The following is a 24,171-nucleotide window of genomic DNA, read 5'->3' as shown; positions in this document are numbered from 1 at the left end:
GCTCAGCGTGATTCTCATCATGGCAGGTCCTGTGTTCCACGAGGGCTTTTTGCTCCCCATACCCCTCGCATTCATGGCGATTTCCTTGCGGTATCATTTCGGTACTGTAGATATTCAGCGTTGTTTTCGTAGACAATTGGCCATCTTTGGACAGAGCCATTACTTCATCGGCTGGGAACAGTGTTCTTTTTGTTTCGTTCCATCTCCAGGCTTTTGTCTCTGCATTTGAAGATGTGAGAAATTTGCTGTATGATCTTCTGACATATTCCTGACTAGTTTTTCTGCCTATGATTTTTCTTTCTATACAAAGTGCATAAATCTTCATGATCAGTACAATACTTTAAAGGAACCCTTCCTTAAGGAAAAAACCTACACGTATGCTTTGAGGACATCACCCCTCAGTGACTGAGGAGCCTGCGTGTTGTTTTAAAAAGCAATACGAGTACAAAAGAACCAAATTCATAAAAAATGCCCTTCAAAAGTCCCTCTACCGTTTTTGAAGGCAGAATTTAATCTGCCAAGGTTTTCAGTTCTGTTTATCAAGGCATTGTTACTAAATTTTAGGATACGTTCTCATTCCTCACGTTGAATTCAGAGTCAGTAAATGGCATTAGTCCTCGGCCAGGAGCACCCCGTGTTTTTAGAGGTTCTTAGTGCGCTGAGAGGAGCACAATGGAAATGCACTGAGCTCACAGCAGCTCCTCTTTCCGGATTGTCATCCAGGTGTGCTCCTCTTTGGGTTCTGGCTTTTCACGTGTTTTGGGGGGCTGTTACAGAAATGACTGGCTTTTCAGGGCTTCTCTGAGGTTTCTTATAAAAAAATCGATGTTTTTGACAGTGAAAGCTGTGTTGCAGAGGAAACAGTAAATTCTTCAGCTGTTCTCACGGAACTGGGGAAGGTCTGAAACAGTTTAGGTCCAGTCTGCTTTGGGGTTTCTCATTGTTCCTGTTCGGAGTCTGTGGCTGTAATCTCAGCTGAGTGTGCGCTGCCGCTGGGCGGAGGTTGGAGGTGTCCCCGTTACAAACACAGGTCATCTCCAGAGATAGCGAGCTTTCCTCCTTCCTGCTAAGGAAACCAGAATAGAAAGTTTGCTGCAGAGACACATTGTTTAAAGAAAAGGTCATAAACCAAATGGTCATCACTAGTTACTCTGCTAAAACCATATTAGAAAACCTCCAGTGAGTTTCTGAGGCTAGAGAGGATTGAATTGGTTCATGCAAAAGATTTGATCTCCCCTGTCCTGTTAAGGAACTGCACAGATCTTCTAAAATAACGTTTAGGCTCCCAAAATACTGTTTTCCCTTTGAGAGAGTTTATGATCTCAGCTCTTCTAATAATTTTAAAATGGATTAAACAGTATACGTTGGATCTGTCTTTTTGCATTCGTGGGGCAGTAGTAGGGTTTTTAAGAAAACTGCTTCGTGGTGCTGCCCCTCGCTTTGGAAAGACACGTGTTTAAACAAGCATATTCCTTTACTAAAAAAACCAAGCTAATTCTGTAGTACAGCGTACCGAGTTGAATTGCAATGACAGCTTCCGAGACAGCCTTTCATTTGGTGTTCAAAACCAGAATTGTAAACCTGGCTTTGTTTGGTAGCTGCTCAGAGCAGGCAGGATCTACAGCAGCGTTTTCAAAGGTGCCAGTGGCTGGAGGAGGCGCAGGTCGGGTGTATGTTCTCATCATGGGGAGGGGGGCAAGAGGAAGAAAAGGTGGGGTTTTAACTCCAGAGATTTAAGGGAGTGAGACCAGGAAGAGCAGACTGGAGATAGCTGCCGTCGTTTGGCAGGGATGTTTAATAAAAGCAGAACTTGTGGTTGTAAAGTGTGCTTATTAAATTCTTCATTTACACTACCTAATTAATTCTAGCATTTTAAATTAACAGTGAAACTGGTCCCTGCTGTACCATTTCATAGCTACAGCATATTTCGTCCAACAACCCAGTTGCTCAGGTTTAATCAGCTGCTCTCAAAAAATGAGAGAGAACTTGAGCTGAAAAAACAAATGGCGTGAGTGTTTTCCAGCAGCGTTGGCTGGGAGGTGAGGTCCCGGGGTAGACCTTGGCTCCAGGTGCACCGGGCTCAGCGCCTGCCAGCGCTGCCAAGCCACGGAGCTTTGCACGTGGTCCTTTTCTTATTTTGTGCAAAGAAGGCCAGCGATAAACATCTTCCTGACCTGCGGAAGCGAGAGGGTTTGATTTAATCAGAAAATGTTGAGTGAAGAAATGCTGAACTTGTTTTGCCCTGTGTTTGAACACCATAGATGCGGTGAGCGCGGTGTCCTCGGACACTGTAGCTGCTGCTGGCCAGGCCAGTTGTCCTCGTTGGTGGAGTTTGGATGTGGGAGAAGGGGGATGTTTGTTATTAATTCTTTAATTGATTTGGTGGCCTCAGCTGAACTCTTAAGAATCATATTTCTGTTTCTCTGTAATCCACGCAGGAGTTTACGTCGCCAGGTCTTTAAATGGTTGGTATCTAAGGATCTTTGGATCTCAGATAATCTTTCATATCTTAAAACGATGCAGGCACGCTGTAAAGCAGAATATTTATTGATACAGGATTTCTGTGCATCACTTAACTTATGACAGAGTTTGCATATTCCTGCTGTGTGGTACAATTTGATGTTCTCTGCATGCATAATCAGGAACTCTATTGCTTCTCTGCCCAAAAAGCAACTCTTTTTTTTAAATTGCTTCTTTTGAATGTGCAATTCCTTTAAGATTATGCACAAAGATCTTTAATTTTGATTTCAGGTATTTATAATAGGACTGCAGTTTGGAAATAATTGTGGCATTATAAGTGTAATATAATTATTGACGATCCCAGTGCAAACGCAGGACAGACAAGCTGTTGACTCAAAGCAGTAGCACCTATATGTTGTCATGTATTAGGAGAGCATGAAATACTGGTTTACCTATGGATTTACCTACAGGTTATGGATTGTCCTTCCTCGCTCTTTAGAGTGTGATCCAAGAGCCGGAAGCTAATGGGATGGTGGAGTCAGAAATAATGCAGCATTGTGGGGGAGAGCAGGAGCAGAGTGTGTGTCAGCAGCGGTCAGTGCTGGTTTCTCCGTGGAAAGCAGTGAACTGCTGGTGTGGGGCAGAGGCCCTGGCCGTGCTCTGAGGAGCCACCATGAACCCCCTCTGCTCCTCAGGTGTGTCCGCACTCTCAGGTGGTGTCGCCAGCCCTGTAGAGAGTGGTCCTTCCCATTGCCCTGTAGAGCGGCCAGCTCAGCAGCATCTGCTGAAAAGGTGCTGCTGTCAGAAGCAAAGACCCAGATTTTCCGCAGCCAGGAGCGCGCGCGGTGGATGGTGGCGCTGAGCTGGTGTTCCTGCCCGGAGTGTGCCGCTCACATTGCACGCCTGGAGCTCCCTGAAGTTTGGGGCCTAATTAAACAGCCTTAAGTTCAGCATCTGGAATCCGTAAGTGCTCTCAAAGTGGTGGCTGCAGAAGGTCCTCGTGCTCAGGAGCAGAAGCCGCTAATTGCACATGGTGGGGTGACCCAGGAGACAGGAGTGGTCGTGTTCCGCAGCAGCGTGGGTCTCCGGGAGCAGGGAGCTCCAGGAGGGAAGCTCCTGAACCTGGTGGCAAGCGTGCAGTAGCAGGAAAAAGCTGTTCCAGCTTCCTTTAGTAAAGCCACCTCTTCCGCCTGCAGTTGCAGCGGGCAGCTCCAAACCTTGTGTTCTAGTGGGGGATTTGGGTGCCTCATGGAGTAGATGAGTGTCCATCGTGGTGTCCACCTTAGGACTGAGGGCACTCTGAAAGTGCATTGTAATGGAAAGACACAAAGCAAACGCGGGATTAATGGTTAGGTTTAATGACAGGAAAGAGTCCTTAAGTTCATGACACTAGGTAACCATTGCATGGTCAAGTCTGCGCTTGAAAGACTCGGGCTGGAAGCTGCAGAGACATTAGTGAAGGTGTGCTGCTTTGTGCTGGGGGAAAGTAGCATTTCTATTCAAAGGAAATAGTTTGCAGCTGTAGACAGAATGTGTATTCACTGAAAATTTCACACACAAAGACTACCGGTGTGTTATATATGTTTTCTTTAGGAATTTTGTACAAGGGCATACCAAAAGTATTTCCTGTTGGAAGGAGGAGATATGACCCATATGCGGATAATACAGCTTACTGTGAAACCCGGCGTTAAGTCACCTGATCCTGACGGACTGAAAGCCTAATCTGGGCATAAACTACTTCACATTGATGTCCAGTTCACTGATTGTACTTTGGCAGTGCCTTCCATTCTGAGAGATTACTAGTTGCAGCGGTTTCCCCACCTAAAATACATTAGACAGATAGGATTATAGAATGTAGGGATTATGTTAGATAAGACTTATAAACTGTTTAGAAAATATGTAAACATACCTCATGGCGTAAGCCCACCTAATAATGGGGTTTAGGAGAGCAATACCTTGTAGAGGTAGTTTATTCCCTTGTTGACTGGAAGGGTTTTCAGTAATTCAGTAACTGGTGGCTGGTCTCTGCTCGTTTATTGGTGTGGATCTCGTTAGCCTGGGCTGTCAGCAGCAGTTGTTTGCTCCGGTAGTGGTTGAGAATTAACACAGTCCTTCAGATCAGGGGGAAAAGAGTCGTGCTCACCATTTACAAAGTGAACATAACTCTTGTCATTTGGCCCGATGGCATTTAAAGCCGTGTTTAGTAGTACCCTTCCAAGTGGCTGTTCAGGGAGTCTCTGTAAGAAGCATTTCAGTTTTGTGTGCTTGACTTCCTTGAAAGCAAAAGGCTTAGTATTTGCCGAAATAGGGAAAATATTTATGCAGCAAGAGTACCCTGCTAGAGTTCTTTTGTCTGAAAAATAATACCAAAGAAGTGAATTACCGGGGGGTTTCGGGAGGTGCCCTGCGTCTGGGCCGGGCTGTATTGGGTAGGTGCAGGAGACTCGCGTGGGAGTTGTTTGTGTGTGTGTGGTCGAAATGCTGGGGCGGGGGGGTGGCAGGTGATAGAAACGCAGCTGGAGTCGCGTGCCCGGGGGGGCAGGAGCCCCAAATCATGTGTCCAGAGCTGGAAAAGAGGAAATTCCTTCTGTGAACCGGAGGGAATAGAGAATATGCCTCAGTTTCGGCTCATAATCCTTGTCTGGTAGATCCAGTTGCATGCCGAGAATAAAATATAAGATGACACATTTTTCAGAGTCGTTAAAATGTAAAATGTAGAACTATTTTTTAAAAGACTAAATATATGGCTCTGAATGTCATTAAAGACCTTTGATAATTTGATCAGAATTTGCTTGCCTAATTTGTTCTTATAGCTTCTTATTTCCTGAAATGTATTTTGTTCTGGAGCAGAGCTGAACCTCACCTCAGTGTTGCATGTCCTGTTCTAAGGGCTGCGGAGTCAAGGCAATCCCCAAATACTGATTATCTGAACGGGTATTTCCATTTGGTATCTGAACTGAATTCCTGAGCAGGGTGGGGAAGGGAACACAGAAGCAGTAGCGAGCGTCTCAGTGCTGGGTTTCTGACATGTGCTGGGTGCGGGTTGATGTCTGGTGTAAACGCTGAGGAAACGTTTGGATTTGCATCCGTCACAGTCTCCGCAGCCTGTCTGCAGCCGCCTGCTCTGTGCCGGCGAACGAAGGAATTGTGATTTCCCCATTATTGATAAACAGCAATTGAAACGAGGGGGGCAAATAGGCAGAAAGCAAGTTGGCATGACCCTTGTGCTGCGAAAGAGCTTCCCGATTAACTTCAGCACTTCCGAGCCTGAGCTTGTTCTGAAGTGTATTAAAGGCCTTTAATGCATATTTAGTTTACTCATACCAAGCAGTTAAACTGTGAGGAATAAAATAGCATCACCTTCCTGTCAGGTGTAGTGAGGAGGGATTAGCAGAGTGGTTTTCTGTGACAGCACGAGCACACTTACACCTCCAAAGTTTTGACTTGCAGATACAAGGTTATTTATGAGGTTTTCCAGTGTGTGCTCACCTTCCACCTGAGACTTTTCCATTCTCCACATCATCTCCTGCTGCCTCCCAGGAACGGCCGGGTGAAGCGGTTTGGTGACAGGTCACTGCTGCCCCAGTGCTGCTGGTGGCACCTGTTTGGTGACAGGTCACTGCTGCCCCAGTGCTGTGTGTCATGGAGCCTGTTTGGTGGCAGGTCACTGCTGCCCCAGTGCTGTGTGTCATGGAGCCTGTTTGGTGACAGGTCACTGCTGCCCCAGTGCTGTGTGTCATGGAGCCTGTTTGGTGACAGGTCACTGCTGCCCCAGTGCTGTGTGTCATGGAGCCTGTTTGGTGACAGGTCACTGCTGCCCCAGTGCTGTGTGTCATGGAGCCTGTTTGGTGGCAGGGCACTGCTGCCCCAGTGCTGTGTGTCATGGAGCCTGTTTGGTGACAGGTCACTGCTGCCCCAGTGCTGCTGGTGGCGCCTGTTTGGTGACAGGTCACTGCTGCCCCAGTGCTGTGTGTCATGGAGCCTGTTTGGTGACAGGTCACTGCTGCCCTAGTGCTGTGTGTCATGGAGCCTGTTTGGTGGCAGGGCACTGCTGCCCTAGTGCTGTGTGTCATGGAGCCTGTTTGGTGGCAGGGCACTGCTGCCCTAGTGCTGTGTGTCATGGAGCCTGTTTGGTGGCAGGGCACTGCTGCCCTAGTGCTGTGTGTCATGGAGCCTGTTTGGTGACAGGTCACTGCTGCCCCAGTGCTGTGTGTCATGGAGCCTGTTTGGTGACAGGTCACTGCTGCCCTAGTGCTGTGTGTCATGGAGCCTGTTTGGTGGCAGGGCACTGCTGCCCCAGTGCTGTCTGTCATGGAGCCTGTTTGGTGACAGGTCACTGCTGCCCTAGTGCTGTGTGTCATGGAGCCTGTTTGGTGACAGGTCACTGCTGCCCTAGTGCTGTGTGTCATGGAGCCTGTTTGGTGGCAGGTCACTGCTGCCCCAGTGCTGTGTGTCATGGAGCCTGTTTGGTGACAGGTCACTGCTGCCCTAGTGCTGTGTGTCATGGAGCCTGTTTGGTGGCAGGGCACTGCTGCCCCAGTGCTGTCTGTCATGGAGCCTGTTTGGTGACAGGTCACTGCTGCCCTAGTGCTGTGTGTCATGGAGCCTGTTTGGTGACAGGTCACTGCTGCCCTAGTGCTGTGTGTCATGGAGCCTGTTTGGTGGCAGGGCACTGCTGCCCCAGTGCTGTGTGTCATGGAGCCTGTTTGGTGACAGGGCACTGCTGCCCCAGTGCTGTCTGTCATGGAGCCTGTTTGGTGACAGGTCACTGCTGCCCTAGTGCTGTGTGTCATGGAGCCTGTTTGGTGGCAGGGCACTGCTGCCCCAGTGCTGTCTGTCATGGAGCCTGTTTGGTGGCAGGGCACTGCTGCCCCAGTGCTGTGTGTCATGGAGCCTGTTTGGTGGCAGGGCACTGCTGCCCTGGTGCTGTCTGTCATGGAGCCTGTTTGGTGGCAGGTCACTGCTGCCCCAGTGCTGTGTGTCCTTCCCTGGCTCTGCCCTCCCATCTGGAAGCACGCACCCCACACTTCAGCTCTCTGCACAGCTGCTTTCTGTCCTTTTACACCAGGAGAAAGGGCAGGAAGGGAGCTGGGGAGTTCCAGCGGGGGTGTCCACTACTGATCTTCCAGCCGAGGCAGGTCTGTTTGGGGCAGCAGCAGACTGCCCCACCAGAGCCCCGTCGGGGCTCCCAGGCTGACTTTCCCATCATTTATCCGTTTGTTGCTACTCAAGACCTTCTTCCTTTCAGGCACAGGAACGAGCGACGTGGCCGTGCTGGACTCAGCTCTGCCCACCTCCCCAGCGCTCCTGCTGGACAACTCGTTCTGGAGCAAAAGTGACCTGTGTAAAACCCGTCTAAGTGGGTTTGGAGGTGTTTTACCTCCTGCTCTCCCTTTCCACAACACAGCTTTTCACCCATGCTGCATTAGGAGTTTCTTCTTGGCTTTAAGATGGTGTTTAGTGTACTTACCATTATTTGATCTGCCCTCACAGCTATTTCTGAGATTCAGGGAGCCAGGGAGTCGTTGCCCCTTCTGTCACAGAGCTGATCCGTCATCACTTGACTTCCTAGCGTGCAGGTGCTTTTCTGTACAGCCCCAGAGCCCTGCAGGATCATCTCCCTGGGCTGCTGGGAACAGGGAACCCGAGACCTGCAGCCGGGTGTCGGCTCTGCCGCCCATGGGAGCGCTCGGCCTCCTGTCCTTTGCTGCGTTTTGTGCCAGCTCAGTCTGTGCTGCCTCTGCCGATGAAACAAAATGCCTCTTCAGACCCCATGCTTCAGATGGTCTTTCCTTTTGGGGTTATTCTGATGTGACATGAACAAGGACCCATTTACATGATCAAGAGATGGTGACCTTTTAAACCATTTGCGGTGACAGCCTGAATCTTGCTCAGGCCCTTCTGCAGCTCCGCCTGCCTCTTCAGACAGGTTTTGCCCGGGTGCCATGTTCCCCATGTGTGTGACGCTGCCGTCTTGTGGTTCCTCTCATCCCTGTGGGATTTTCGTTCTAGAAAGAGTGGAGAAGGAGGGAGGATGTCACTGAAGCCCAGGTCCATTTCTCGAGGGTGACTCTGTGCGGGGGTTTGGCCGTGGCTGCTCTGGCGCAGCCGCAGGCGCTGACTCTGCGCGGCTCTGCCGCCCTGCTGGGGCTGGGGTGCTGGTGCGGGCGGGTGCTGCTGGACGCGCTGGGCGGGCAGAGCTCTGCTCCAGCCCCGGCCTGCTGGTCTGACGTTCTCGCGGCATCTGTTCAGTCGGTGGAATGTATCTGCTTGAGGGGGGAAATATGCCTTGAGTATTTTTATTCACAAGAGCCTAGAATGTGGGTTTTTTTCAGTTAGGTGGTTTTCAGGGGTGTTGCAGGAGCAGATGGACAAATAGCTGTGTCATGCTCACCTGCAAGCAAACAAATGGCAGCTTCAGCGGTATGATTAATTATTGCTGCACTGGAGGGGCTGCTGTTTCTGCAGTAAAAGGTGTAATGTGCCTGGTGCCCTGTATGGATAACTGTCTGTGCTCATGTGCATTTTGAAGCACCTTAGATTAGATGCCCACAGGTGCCTTCTTGCTCCGGGACTCCAGGGCGGGCAGACGCGGCTCCTGCTCCCGGGGACGCTGCGGGTGGCGCGGGCGCTCGGCCTCCCGGCGGGGGCGCAGGTAGGGTAGGCCACGGTAAAGGGACAAGCATTCTCCAGCAGCTCCCTTTTTAGACTCCTCTGTTCTCCTACGTGCTCTATCTGTGTCATTTCTACTTACCTATGTGTCTCCTTCTCCCATTTCTCTGCCTTTAAATATATTCTGCTCTGGAAGCCACTTCATCTTAAATTGGAAAAAAACAAACCAAGCTTGGGAGTTTGACTCATAGCATTTTTTTCCCTTATGCTTTCCACTGCATTTGAGTAGCTGCTTTGTTACCTTGATTTTGTTTAGTGGTAGAGTTGTGGTACCAGGTTAGGTATTTGCCAAACTGGAAACAAAAGGGGAAATATTTGTATTTTCCCTGTCCTGTGTTTGCCACCTACACGTTTAATGTTGTGATGGGGCTGTTCAGAAGGGCTGGGTGTGGTAAAGCTGCGCTGGTTTGGTGGTGCTCAGCCTGCCCTCGTGACGTCCACACGTGGTCCGTCGGTGCCGTGCACGCGGACAGTGCCAGAGGAAAGGGATTCAGCCGACACAGCCGAAATCTGCCACCTTTAGAAGGAAAAGACTTGCTTTTCAGTCTGGACAAAATTCATCCGGGCGCACATTCATGCTAATACTCTTTTCAACAACATTATCAAGAAATTTAAGCGGTAGAACTTAGTAGTATGTGCACACAAAGTCATAATATTTTGTCCATTAAACAGTTTTCATTACTTCTGTTTCCTACAAGTACCTAAAAGGCATCTTGTAAACATCTGAAACACGCTTAAACTCCTGCTCGTGTTTTAAAGATCTGTCTTAAAACTAAAGCAGATTTGTTAGGTAGGCTCAGTGCAGTCAAAGTATTGATGGGTAGCAACATTTTTATAGGTAGCCCAATTCAGAATATGGTGAAGTGGCTTTAGTTCTCTCAGCATCTTTCCAGGTGCTGTGTGAAGTCATCTGTGTAAATCTATTACAGATTAACCTTCGTAGCTGTCAGGTTGCAGCTTTTCTTTGTTTCGCTGATCAGATTAAAAATGCCGCAGACACAGGTTGTGTTGTTAATATTAAATTTTGTCTTCCGGCCTGTAATAAATGACTTTCCTCTATGCATTGGAAAAACTGGTTAGCAGAGCTCAAAGAGTTTAATTAGCAGGCTGTTTATGAGCCAGAGCAGGTATTCTGAGTCATTGTTCAGAATGACTGTGAAATGTCTTGGTGTTGTGGCTGCTTTTGTTTCTTGTTGTTTGACAGAGGCTGAGGTACAAAACCCTGAATGTTGCCGAATTAAATCATTTAATGACAAAATTACCAGGGCTTTTTGAATTTGCAGTCAACCAGGTTTCAGATATTGCTGCTGCACTATATTGTTATGTCCTACTTAATATTCTTGTTTTGCAAAACAAACTCTTGTTTTTCTGCAGCTTTATGTGCCTTTGCCATTTCCTTTAGACTGGGAGCATGACTGCCACCATTTCCACAGAAAACGCTTCAAGTGTGAGGATGCGCTGGGTTTTCCCGTCCCAGCCGTGCCTCTCCCTCCCCAGTTCTCTGCTCGCGTGGTTCCTCCTGCGGGCAGAGCCCGTTCTGGCCTCCGCACAGAAACCTCTTACCAGCCAGGCTGGTTGGGCCGCAGCTGGCTCTGCGCTCCGCCCGCCGCAGAGGCCGGACCGGGCGGTGGCTCTGCCGTGGTCTGTCCGTCCGCCCCTCTCCTCGCACGGCCCTCGCCGCCATCCCCTTCTCAAAGAATGGCTTTGCTCATCAGCTTTGCCTCTGGATGCCTGACGCGGCTTTTTTTGTGCAAACACTGGCTACATTTGCACCAGAGTTGTGCACCTGGTGAGGTACGGGATCAGTGTGCTCTGAACTCACTGTTCCTTTGGTTGAAGCCTGACCAGTGGGGAAAAAGTCCCCGTTTCTCTTCGTTTGCTTTCAGTTTCTGCCCCATTGTTCAGCTGTTTTTAGTTGTCTTCCACTCCCACCTGGATTGCAGCAGTTGGGCTGGGGCAGGAGGGCTGTCTGCTCCAGTGGAGTGCGTGTCTGTTCCATCATCTGCTCTCCACACTCTTGGAGACCCTTTGCTTTTTGGTTTCAGACCATGTAATTTTTTAATACTCTTTTAATTTCATCTTCTCTTATGAATAACAGTGCTAAGTAGCGCACTTTTGGTATTTCATCTCTGGTCACAGTCTTGACACATTTGGGATATCTACAGGGGTTTGCATCTTCTTCTAGTCACAAAATCTTAATGCTTATCTTAATGCATATTTTAATGCTTTAACACTGGACGCTTCTAATTTTCTATCTTAATTTACTCTCAAGCCTGAGATCATCCTTTATTTGAAAACCTGGTGGTTGCTGAAGTTTGCCTTCAGTTTGCTCTCCTTGTCTCCAGTGGTACGTTTCTTGTTCATCAGGCGCAGTCGGCGTGTGCCGCCGGTCCGCGGTGCCGTGCCGCCGGTCCGCGGTGCCGTGCCGCCGGTCCGCGGTGCCGTGCCGCCGGTCCGCGGTGCCGTGCCGCCGGTCCGCGGTGCCGTGCCGCCGGTCAGCGAGGCTGCGCCGCCGGTCCACAACGCCGTGCCGCCGGTCCGTGACGCTGTGCCACCGGTCCGCAACGCCGTGCCGCCGGTCCGTGACGCTGTGTCCCCGCCGTGGTGTGACATCGCCTGTTTGGGGTGGGACAGCCTTCCCACCACATACCATGTGCTTGATGTAGCAGTGGTTTTTAATTCTGCTGCAGATTTCTTTCCACGCTGCTGTTTACTGTTTCATATGTGCTGGTGTGTCTTCCATGGGTTTTTTGTGGGTCTGTTTTCACCTTTTCATACTGAATATTGTGGTAACTTAGTCTGTTTCTAACGTCTGCATTCTTGCATGTAACTTGTCTCTTCTTCAGCATTGCACTTACTGTGTGCGACAGACAAGTCCTGGCTGTCCCTTGTCCGTTCCCGCCCGTCCTCGGCACACAGGACTCTTGCAGTCCGGTCCCGTGCGTGCGGGGACAGCGCGGGGACAGCGCGGCCGTGCCGCACAACGGCTGCGCCTTCAGGGCTCCTTGGAGGGGGGGGAGATGGGGAGGAGAAGCGAGGGGTGTCAGCTGGGCAGGGGAGATCCGAATATTTGTTCGGAAGTGGAACTCTGTCCCGCATGTGTCAGGAACAGTAGCTTCTGAAAACATACTTTATCGGTTACTTGCAGCATCCATCCTTAAAATCCAGTTTTACATCTAAAGAAACATGATAAAAGCAGGAAACCAAAAAAAAGACTAAGGAGGATAATATATTCTGCAGCGGGAAATGTGCGTGTTGTTTACAAGATATCTCCAGCCCAGCACAGCTCGCAGTGGTCTGATAATGAGGGTACTGTCTTACAGCGGGGAGATGCAGTTTTGGATCCTCGTTCTAGTGACTGTCTTATTCTGTCCAAGTTCGCCCGGGAAAGCTCAGTGCCTTTCAGGTTTTGGTCTCCAAAACAGGAATAAAAGTGCTTTCCTCAGTGGTGTTTGAGAGGAAGGGTGCCTTACCCAGATAAAATGCTTCCGTGCTACAGTAATGGGGACTGTAAGACTGCAGCCAAGTCAGCAGCATCTGCCTCAAACTGCCACTTAAGCTTTGCGTGCAGATTAGTCCGTGTCCTCGAGTACAGTAATTACCCAGCTGACTTTGTTAAGACTCTGTGTACTGTGCGGGTAAGAGCAAAGTCTCGTGGCAGGTGAGATGGAGAATATCTGCAATGTTAGAGGCCTTTAAGCCACTGTAAGGCACTATTAGCAAGAGTAGTGATGTTTTGTACCGTTGGTATTGTCAAGGTTAAAATGGTTGCGTGTTTCGGGAGTCCCCTGGCGGTGCCTGGGGCAGGGTTTGGAAGGACGCGGTGGGGCTGGGCGGCTGCCCGAGCATCCTCCACCTTGCTCTGTGTGCTGGGCGGGTGTGTGGGGCCGCTCGCTGGGTCTGATGTTGAGGGATGGCCACTACCGTCAACTGGTATTTAATTTACATGAGAACTGCTACTGCTCCAGCATCCCTGAAAACATCAAGACGTGAAGTTCCACCACCTTGCGTTAAGGGATTTGTCCCAGCCGTGGCGGAGGACGGAGCTGGTGCAGCCTCCTGTGGCACGGCCTGTTGAAGCCGAGCTTTGTGACTCTGCGAGTGCTGTTTGGGTGCCCTTGCTTTCTGCTGGGGGGAGTTAGTTGGTTTGGGGGGTCTTTGTTTCTGAGGTCACTGTGTTGAGGTCCCGGTGGCTCTGTTCCCAGCAGACGTGGGTTCTGGGGTCACAGTTACCTCACTAGCGCAAATCATTTGATCGCGTTAGCTACATTTATAGGATTTGTCTCACGTTTTAGGAAACACTTTTTTTTCATTCCCCTTTTATTTTTCTAGACTTGTTGTCATGGTATCTGGCACTTCCCATTCGGATATTAAAATGGAGTGAGTGGTGTCTGCGCGTCTGGTTCGTGTTCCCGAGGGAGGGTTTTCTGTGGGATGCAGCGCGCTGTTCGCAGGGCTTCCTTCGGGGGTTTAATGGCCTGGCAGCGTCCCCGTTGCAGAAGGCCGCTGTCCCCTGCACCTGGACTGGGGATAGTGAAGCCGAGGTGCATGGAGCTCCTGCGGGAGAGCTCGCTGTGCAACCTGTGCCTCCCCTGAGCCCCCGAAGGGCCGATCTCCTGCGTAAAACGAGCTTCTATCTGAGTCTTTGGTGCTCCCGGGATTAAAACAGTGGCAGGAATTTTCTCCCTGCAGATCTCCTGTGGGGAGGGCCCAGAATTCGCTGTTTGGGGATCAGGGCTCTGCTGCCTTAGGGGAAGACTTTGCTTGAGGAATCGTGTCCCATCTGAGCAGTTTGTGTTGGTGCTGAAGCCTCTCCAGCTCCTCTGGCTAGAGCTGGGCTTCGGCCAGGGAGCACGGGGGGATTTGCCCCGAGGTTTGGGCTTAGGTTTGCTTATTTATTTGTTACGAAACTACAGATATGTTTTTTTAGGAGGAGTTCTATTGTACGAGTATCCCAGTGTGAGTCTGAACCTGACTTTCCTGTATGGTAGCACCTTAAGAAGAAGGAGCTTCTACTGACACTCGGGTTTTGCTGATGGCTGTTTTTAACCAGGAATAAGCTGTGCTCCTTCATTGCAGGTGCACTGTAGCATCAAAGCGTATCTGGGGCTCTAGATTGGATTGCACTTAAATACAGCTGACTTATCTTAATTTAGAAGAGGGATCATCTCAAAAGAACTAACAAGGGTGCCTGAAATTCAGTAATTTGAAGGCAGGTTTCCAAGCAAAACTTGTACCCAGTCACCTTCCTGCAGAAGTCAAAAGCCAAGCTATTTATTCCTCATCCTTCTCTCCTTTTTGATTTGAGAAAGATTAGACATTTTTCCTTACTTCTTGCAAAGGTGAGACTTGCATTGTAATAGGAGAAGGATGCTTTCTTGCTATTCATGGACAATCCCAGCCTGTACCAATATACAGAGCCTGTATTCCCAATAAGCGGCAGACCAGGTGGGTGCTGTGATGCAGGAGCACTGAGCACAGGTTCCCTGCGTGGCTGGATTGCAATGAACCGTGACGGGGTGGCCGTGGCTCCATTGCGTGGTCCGTCGTGGGCGCGTGTCCCGTGCCGTGTGCGTTGTGTGCTGTGCGCCGCGGGGCTCCGGATCGCGGGCTGCAGGGCGAGTGGGGGCTGCTGCTGTGGAAACCAGCAGGCAAGGAGAGGGGGTGAACTGCTCTCATGATCACATCTCATTTTCCCTTGATGTGAATCTTCTCTCCACAGCTCCATTTGTTGGTAACTGTCATAGAAACAAAAATAGGAAGCAGGCAATTCACTTGACCTTCTTGATGCATTTCGAATGTATCTTCTCAAGGGTATTTATGTAACCTGCTCCAAAAGCCCCTGCTTCATACAGCTTTTCAGAAGTTACAGTCATTCTTTGTCCTTCCAGGAATGTGTTTAAAACACCTCTGAGACTGTTTGGAGGCTCACAGGGTTGTGCTCTGGAGTGGGGCTTACCTTGAATATCACCTGTAAATGTCACCTGTTACTGTTCTTTAGAAGATGGAAAGCATGACAAGCCTCTTTCTTGACCATCTCTCTTGCTGCTTTCCTTGCCAGCCATCCGTAGGAGGCATTAGGGACATGCCGTGTTCATGAGCGTTGTTGGGAAGGTTGAAGAGCACCTGCAGGTCTGCGTGGTCGCAGCTGGACGGCAGGTTGAGCTCTGCTGTGCTGACGCAGACACTCAGCCGGGCACCACTTTCTTCCCTGAAGGTTCGCCAAGGTTGGAACAGGCAAATCTGGAGCTGGGAGGCTCGGAGAATTCATGGCGAGCGTTGTTTTGTCCCTTGGTCCCGCAGCTGGGGTGGCTGGAGGCCGTTGGCGTTGCCGGCTCACCTGGCCCATAGCTGAGCTGTGCAGAGCAGCGGCAGCGCCCAGCGCCGTCAGGCGCGCAGCTTCCCTTGGCTTTTACAGCTGCGCAGGAGACGGCAAAACCACGATTTAAGGTAGCGTGCATTGTTGCTGTCCCGTTCTGCTCTTGTTTTTGTGAGCGATTGTTTTTTGTGAGGACCACAGTCCTTTAATGCAACTGCATTCCAGAGGAATTTATTTTCAAGAAAAAGGGATATTTTTAATGCTTATCTGGTCACAGGTGAGCAGTTCAACGTTATGTTCTTCTGTACACTGCTTTTAGAGTGGTTTCCAGCAATAGGAAGGCTTTAAACTTGTCTGAGAAAGTTCACTTCTACTTTCCATGTGGGAATGATGGCAGTGGGAGCTCCATGGAGAAGCAGCAGCAGAACAGTGCGTTTTGTAGAGCTCGGAGTAGGAGAGGCTATTGAGCCCTTAGCACATCTCACCACCACCTCGCGGGAGCCAGAGCGTGCCTGCGGAAAAACCTGAGCTTTCCGAATTTCCAGTGGTAGGAGAGCTGACAAAATGTTCGGTAGGTAGTTAAATAATCTGTTACCTTCAATGTCAAAACCAGAACAAACACCTTCCCCAGGAAAACAGCATGTGCTTTGTTGGTTCTGGTCTGATCCCTCTTGTTTCAGCTGCCAAGCCGTGGGGCTTGGGATATGTAACTCCATGTTTTATCTGCTGGACAGACATCGTTTAAAAACCAATGTCTGCTTCACACAAGTGTTAATGTGGTACTGATGAGGTGCAGAGATTGACCCCCTTCTGCTGGAGGAGCTGCCCAGTCCTGCAGCCCATTCCCGCGGCAGCACCCCAAGGCGTGGTGTCTAAAGAGGGGCCAGGATGGGGCTCGGCGCTGGGCAGCGGCTCCTCTTTCCCTTTCTGAATATGTGGCTTTTATGCCAACAAGAATCGTTTTAACCCTTTTGCCAGCATTGTGAACTTGATGAGGTTGATTCTCCGTCACCCTGTATCCGAGTCCTTCATTCCCCATTTGGAAAGTACACCACAGTTCTTGGTTTCTGCGTTATAACCTTGGGTTTGTGCTACCTAAATGCATGTATTTGTAGTTTGCTGAGCAGCTTTGCTGCGTCCTCTTTGTTCTTACCCTCTCATCTGTCTCCCTGCGGTCAATGATCCTCAGGAGCACGGAGTTTGGTTTTTTCCACTCATCAATGGCAATAAACAGTTCAGGGCCGGGATCTGTTTCCTGAGAGAGACCTGCAGGAAAACGTCTTTCTGATGATTTCCTCTTCACAATTCCCAGTTAGGGATCTGGTGGCTGATTATGGGTTTTTTAATCCATTTAATGTGTGCCATGTTAATTTTGGTTTAGTCAATTAATAAGCAGTACCAAATCAAGTGCTTTATAGAAGACGAAGTATATCAATGCTATTAAATTGACATTCTTAAAATTTAAGTCAAACTTGTAATCTAATAAAGAAGGATGTCAGTTCAGTTTGACAGAATCTATTTTCCATAGACCTAATTTGATTGACATTGATTTTATTACCCCTCTCTAATTCTTTATTATTAGAGTCCACTGTGAAACTCGGTGGTTTTGCCTTGCGCAGCGTTTGATAGGCCTGTGATTACTGGGCCATCCAGTCCTTCCATTCTGAATTTCAGTGCAAAACTGTCTTTTTCTCCAGGAAATTGGAATTTTTTCAGTGCTGTAAAAATACTGAAAATCACAAGAGAACCATTTGCCTCTTTTCTTGGAGCCTGTTCCGTGCAAGCAGTCCAGATAAGCTCCTGTACCGTGTATGATGTCAGGAGCTGCTGTTCAGCATCCGCCTGGGTTGCTGGTTGTGCTCCATGTGGCTCCTTCAGGTGCACGGTGCACCTGCTGTCCGTGTGCTGCGCTCTTGCTGGGTGCTGCTGGGGCACTGCGGCTGTTAAGGGATCTTTTACTGTAGGCTAAATAAAAACTTGTGTTATTCTGACATTTACTAGATGGAGATTTTTTTTGTGTGTTGTTTCCTGTGATTTTTCTGTTCTTGATTTCTATCCATTTTCCCTTTTATATCTTAAATATAGACATGACCTAAGCCGGCCGGCTTACAGAGGAAGTGAGGACAGGTGCAGGTCTGTAGCCACCACTGCCTTGTCATAGTTACAGGGTTTGGGCTGTATGGGCAAGTGTTGTGAACAGGGCATATTGATTTTTCCGTATTATTTTTCATGGTTTGTTTTCATGTTGGTGATTTTTCAGCTCTGTGGAATGCAACCTCTGAAATACACAGTGTGTGCATTACCAGCTTGGGCTTGGCGTTGCACGTGGCTTTTTTAGACTGTGAAGCCCTTGATCACTCTTAACCCCGTTCCTCCTCACGTCTGGCCCTGTTCTTTGCCGTGGCACAGGCGGCCCGCTGTGCGTGTCCTCAGGCTACACGAACCGTGCAGAAAGAGCAATGGTAACAGTGGTAGAACAAGGTGTTCTTCTGAGATCATCCAGAAATATCTCTTGCGTGCCCTACAGAATCACAGCATGCGGTGAGCTTGTTGGGTTCCAGAGGACAGGAAGCACTGACTGTTTGTGGCGTGGGAACGAGCCCGGGGTGCGGGGTCCCCGCAAACCCTCCTCCTTTCTCCAGCAGGAACAGTGGTTAGTTCTTTCCTTTTGGCTGTGGTGTCTAACAAAGGTGTGTTGCTCTTGAGAATAACTGGGGTTGTTTTTTCTTGAATTAACAGAAATGAAGTGCTCGGAATGCTGAGTAGACTCACCCTTTTTGTTTGTTTTTTTTTTTTTTTTAAGAATACAGCCCATACAGCAATTGATATATTTGATAAAAAATCACAACCAATAGCATATGAGTAACAGGCCTTAAATTCTATTACAAGTTTTATATATTTCATTATATTCAGGAACATATACTAACAAGAGGAAATCATGTTTCCGTGTACCCATTATTCTAAGCAAAACTTCGACAGTGTCATTGTTTCCTTTAAGCCAAGTTCTTAATGCTTGTGGACAGGCCTGTGCTGGGCCTCCTTGTCCTTCCGCTTGGAGAACGTGTTAGTTTGTTTCCAGCGCAGAGATGGTGGCATCTGAACCTGGGTGATGTTACTGGAGGGCTACAAGGAAGGAAGCAAATGAAGTTTTGATAGAATTCTGTTCTTGTGTTGCCGTTGTTTGCCGTCCCTACAGCTTGCCTTGGCTCAGGGTTGGGTATCCAAGGTCTCTTCCTTGCAGAGCTGTTGACAGAAGTGAGAACATTCCCATGAGAGATTAAAAGTCATTGTGTATGTTGTGGGGGTTGAGAACAGCAGTGGCTGGACTGGAAGCCCATGTTCAGACTGGTGTAAATCCCAGGGCCTGGCGTCTGCTGCTCCTTGTGTCCACATCTCACATCAGTGGATGGTGAAGGGGAAGAGGAGTGACACAAACTCATGTTATCCAAGCCCTGACCCTCGAGTCCCCCTTTTTCTGTAAGAAAGGTTTGTCTCCTAGAGCATGGCTTGCTTCTGCCCGGGACGGTTCAGGATTAAGTACACTAGGGATTTGCCGTGTTCAGAGGCCCAGGGACTGGGGCTGTATAAAATAAGCAGACAAGAGGAGGAAGGCACAGGCTGGGAAGTGTCTTTGCAGTGCTCCTGCTCCAGGCTTCCTGCTCACATTTCAGCTCGTTCTTGGTTCGTGTCGTGTAACTTGCATAAGAATTTGTTTGTTTGTTTGTTTAATTCAGCTCTCCAGGAGGACTGGATATGTTTTTATACTTTTTTCTGAAGTTAAATTGATACCTGGAATTGCTCCCTGGATATATTGTAGGTTAAAACAGCTGTTTCTTATCCTTGCGCCTGCATGTGGGCATTTTAGGCGTGAACTGTGATGTTTCCATGGAGTTTTAAGGTCTTCCATTGCATAGTTAGCAGCTTTTAGTGCTTTGATCTGATTTCATGAGACAGAAGCGGTCCCTGTATTTGTGTTACAGCAAACGCTGTATTTTTTTTGGTGGCTTCTGACTTTGAGAAACACACAGATGCTTTTTGTAGTTCAGGAGACAAAGGGACAAGGCTTTGTGCGGGGAGGCAGGATCCGCGCGCGGGAACGCGGGGCGCTGGGGGGCAGCTGCTCTGCGGCCGCCCTGTCCGGGGTGGGGGCGCCGCTTGCTGCCCCCGCAGCGCGGCCCGTTGCCCCCGCAGCGCGGCCCGTTGCCCCCGCAGCGCGGCCCGTTGCCCCCGCAGCGCGGCGCGTTGCCCCCGCAGCGAGGCGCGTTGCCCCCGCAGCGAGGCGCGTTGCCCCGCAGAGCGGCCCGTTGCCCCGCAGAGCGGCCCGTTGCCCCGCAGAGCGGCCCGTTGCCCAGCGCCGCCCTGCTGGGGGATCTCCACCGGTGTCGGGAGCACTGGGATCCCGCAGCCAGCTCGTCCTTTGCCGTGCTGTTCTGCAGACACACCGACGGGCTGTGCGAGCAGAGTCTGGAACACAGGACCGCCTGCCAGCTTCCTTGGGCTCGCTTATTCTTGAAATCTGATTTTCTATATTTTTAAGACTGTATGCCTTAATTTAAAAAAAAAAAAAAAAATAATATCTGTGTTTTCCAAATGTGCAAAATAACTTCAGTAGGAGGCTTGAGGAGGAAGGGGTGTGGAAACGGCTGTCTGTCACATTGCATTGATGGCATTGATGCTGCAAACCTCGTACTTGGGAATCAGGAAAAGGTGCCTCTGGGTACCGGTTCCCACAGCCCCATTGCTGACCGGGCTCCGTCCCTGCGCTGTGAGCGAATGTCAGCGCTGCTGCAGCTCGGCCGCCCCGGTGCTGCGGCGCCGATCCCAACGGTAACCAGGTCTCCTCTTCCTCCTGCACACGCACACACAGATCTCGCTGGTGGAACGGGAGCTGTTGGAATGGTTTTGCCTGCAGATCTCGCTGGTGGAACGGGAGCTGTTGGAATGGTTTTGCCTGCAGATCTCGCTGGTGGAACGGGAGCTGTTGGAATGGTTTTGCCTGCAGATCTCGCTGGTGGAACGGGAGCTGTTGGAATGGTTTTGCCTGCAGATCTCACTGGTGGAACGGGAGCTGTTGGAATGGTTTTGCCTGCTGAAGTGCTCCTGCCATCCCATGCACAGCAGCACTTGTGCTGTTCTGGGTTTGCTGTCATCTCTGTATGCAGAGCAAAGCTCTAATGCATTTTCTTACCCTGCTGCAATTTGATCTGTCCTTCCTGTTTACTGGATGCTCACTGAGCAATAAAATGAGATGTAAAGGTTGTTGTCTGTTTCTCAGCTGCTCCAAGGTTAGTGTTAAAACACTGTTTCCTAATTTCTGCATTTTAAACACTTCAAAACTTGTTTATAAACAGTAGCAAAATGGTGTGTGTGGTTTATCTCTGAGAGATGGGCTCGTTCCTGCTCAGTCAGCCAGTTACATCTGTTAGGAGCTGGGCACCAAGCTATGGCAGCTGCTCTGCCCGGCCTGGCACACGGTGGCCTCCTGGCAGGGGCGGGTGCTGCTTGTTTTTAAAGCAGAGGGTTCAGATCGGTTATTTTAAGTTTTCGTTAGCTTCCACTGTATTAAGAAAATAATGAAGGACTGCATAGAGGAAACGGGTGAAATGAATGGTATAAGAAAATTACGGTCCCCTCTTAGAAGTTTTTCCTGTGCTTAAAAAAAATACTGAGTCCTTTTTTCTTTGTTTCTTGTGTTTCAACAGGGCAGAGTTTAGGGTATGGATTCGTTAACTATATTGATCCAAAGGATGCAGAGAAAGCCATTAACACTTTAAACGGACTCAGACTCCAGACCAAAACCATAAAGGTAAGAACATCAAACACTTTTTGCTCAGTTCAGCGTGTAGAGAAAGTAGTTGAGATGGTTTCTGGCAGTTTCCTCCCTATTTCAGTCTCCGTTGTAAGGGGCATTTGGCTCACAAGCTCCTCCTTGGAACAGGGAGAGGAATGCAGAAGGTGGAATCTCTTTTCTCTGAAATTGCTGTTGTTGTGCAGGGAGAATAACAGGAAGCTCCTTAAAGCATTGCAGTGAGGTTTAATGCGGAGTACAACAGCCGTAGCAACACCTTATCCACAAACACAGGTGAAGTGCATGGCGGTGTGTTCATAAGTTACACATTTTCTTGTGTTTGAATGGGAGATCCCTTGACACGGAGCTCTCTGAGTAACTCTGGTGCAATGATCAGGTGTTGGAAGCACCTTTCTCCCAAGTTAGAATATGTCATTCTCAGATAAATACTTCTTTTTCCCTCAATTTCCCCATCCTTAGTTTGATTTATTCTCTTACAAACTGGAGGGATTCAGGATCCCACAGAAGTCTCTCATCTCATTGTTGTAATAGACCATTAGTTATTCAACGACCTTCTTTAGTGGTCTCACAAGAGAAGCAGATTCCTACACCGCCGTGTGTTTTGCTGCATGGCTGATGAAGCTTTTTGAACCAGCTTACGAAGATTTCCACAGCTCGAATTCTGACGAGTAGCACAGCTTAAGGAGTGCCAATCGAAAAATCGAAGGGTAACAAACGGATCTGATTCGGATGATCTGAAACTGCTTTGGTCATATTCGAATGCTGGATTTCAGTTTGTACCATTTTCTTAATTTTTCTTCTGTACTTAATTTGTGTTCCAAAGACAAAAATATTAAAGAATAGAAAAATAGGATCTTTGCTTTTGAAAATACTGGTACAAATAATGTCAGTGATTTTGTATCTTGCAAAAAAGATACTGTATGGTCAATACTTGAGTTGTCCCAGAGGTTTCCAGTTGGATGAAGTGGTATTCCCAAAAGCAAAAGCCTGTTAGGTTCCTGCACGTCTCTACAGATTGTTCCAGGCCCGTTTTCCCTGCGCTGTTGGGTCAGCGAACAGCACGGGTCCTGAGCAGCGGTATGGGAGGGGTGGCGTAGCTGCACAGATCTATAGAGCTGGCTGCTCGCAAACCTCCTCAGACCAGCCAGGTTCCATCCCATACAGATGGCTGTGGGCCATACATCCAAAAAGCTCACAGCATGGTTTTGCAGAGTTAAACAGAAAAATTTATAGGAATATGTAAGGCTAAGTAGCAAAATCTACTGTCTTATCTACTGCTGCAGGTGGAAATAAACGCTCCGACTCAGCAGTTCATGGTTACGGTGGAAAGTTGAGCAGTAAGTCGCTCTCCAAATTGCTTTTAAAGGCATGTTATCAGAAAAAGTGTAATACTTTGAAAGTACTAACCTATCTCCTAAATACTCTATTAAAAACTCAGTAGAACTTGAAAAATCTAGATCAGTTTTCAGTGCAGCACTTTGGTATCTTGAACATTAGTCGGTGTTCACCAGGGTGCTGCATTTCGTGTCCTACGTACCTGTGTCATTTGCCTCTCGTTCTGATTTGGTGAGGCAGAGCAGTGCTGTTGGCATCATCCTATTCCAAGGCCACGGGAAACAAAAGCTACAAAAAGGCCTCCAGAAACTTCAGCCCACCCCATTATTACTTTACATTTCTCTAGCACAATAAATTAAACCATTATGCCTTCATTTTATCATGTACAGTGAGATCTGTTGTCCAGGAACTAGCTAGTAGACTTTTGTAGAATACATGATATTTTGTTGGGCTCTTGAAAGCTGTTAAAATGTAATAACAAGCAAAAAGATTGACCTAACCTGCATGCATGTTAGACGTTTAACAACTCAGGTCTGCTTCGCCGTACTGTGTGGTGGGATGCAGGTTTCCCGGGGCTCATGCTGAGCGGTGAATCGTGTGTTTTTACGGCTCCCGGCCTTGTCTGTGTTGCTGGAGATGTCCCACATTTCCAGAGGGTGGCACAGCGGTCAGAAATGGCCCCCGGTGCTCGTCCCGTGTTTCCAGGGGGTGGCACAGGGGTCAGAAATGGCCCCCGGTGCTCGTCCCGCATTTCCAGGGGGTGGCACAGCGGTCAGAAATGGCCCCCGGTGCTCGTCCCGTGTTTCCAGGGGGTGGCACAGGGGTCAGAAATGGCCCCCGGTGCTCATCCTGTGTTTCCAGGGGGTGGCACAGGGGTCAGAAATGGCCCCCGGTGCTCGTCCCGCGTTTCCAGGGGGTGGCACAGGGGTCAGAAATGGCCCCCGGTGCTCGTCCCGCGTTTCCAGGGGGTGGCACAGCGGTCAGAAATGGCCCCCGGTGCTGCCCAGGTCTCCTGGTTCACCTCCTGCGCCCACACACCCTTTGCCAGCATCTTACTGTGATTCATTATAAGGCTGAAGTATTTTGATTTGTGAAATTACTGTATTTAATTATCAAAGGCGATTACTTTAGTCTAGCTAGGTGCCATTTACAGTTATTAAAAATATGCTTTCAGTACGTTTAAAAAAGCCCGTCTCGAAAGAACACATAGAACGGGATTTGGTAGCACATAGTTTTGTAGGCTAAAAAATATTTAACTACATACTAGGATAGCACTGAGCTGGAGAAGTAGCGAGCATTGTTTTAATTCTGTTTTCCTGATGTGCGGTTGGCGTTCGGTGCCCCAGCAGGATGTGCAGTGTCCTGTGGCCGCCAGGCCCAGCCGTGCCCTCTGCCCGTGTTTGCTGGGCAGCCACAGCCCTGCACGGAGCGTTTCTCTGGCCACCTTGTGTTGGAAGGTGTCCTGATGGAAAGTTGAAGTGAATAATCTGTGCAAATAACTTTTACAGGGGCAAGTGGCTTCAGCTTGCCAAGGTCACCTTGGTCCTGCGGGCCGTGTCGGTCTCCCTGCTCAGTC

The 24,171-nt window shown here is 49.1% G+C and overlaps 1 protein-coding gene across 3 annotated transcripts in view; it reads left to right on the top strand.

The window, feature by feature from the left end:
• The window catches only part of ELAVL4 (ELAV like RNA binding protein 4), a gene marked incomplete at both ends in the record, with an annotated part of 62,774 nt that overhangs the window by 25,376 nt on the left and 13,227 nt on the right, over positions 1 to 24,171 (top strand). For all 3 annotated transcript variants that reach the window (XM_082053047.1, XM_082053046.1, XM_082053048.1), the window contains one exon: positions 21,154 to 21,257. In XM_082053047.1, coding sequence (XP_081909173.1) covers positions 21,154 to 21,257 — 104 coding nt within the window. The remainder of the gene's footprint in view (positions 1 to 21,153; positions 21,258 to 24,171) is intronic.

This window comes from Streptopelia decaocto (genome assembly GCF_964273445.1).
Source record: "Streptopelia decaocto genome assembly, chromosome: 5".
Lineage (NCBI taxonomy): Eukaryota > Metazoa > Chordata > Aves > Columbiformes > Columbidae > Streptopelia > Streptopelia decaocto.
Note: the sequence above shows the minus strand (reverse complement) of the source record. Positions and strands in the feature narration are given on the sequence as shown.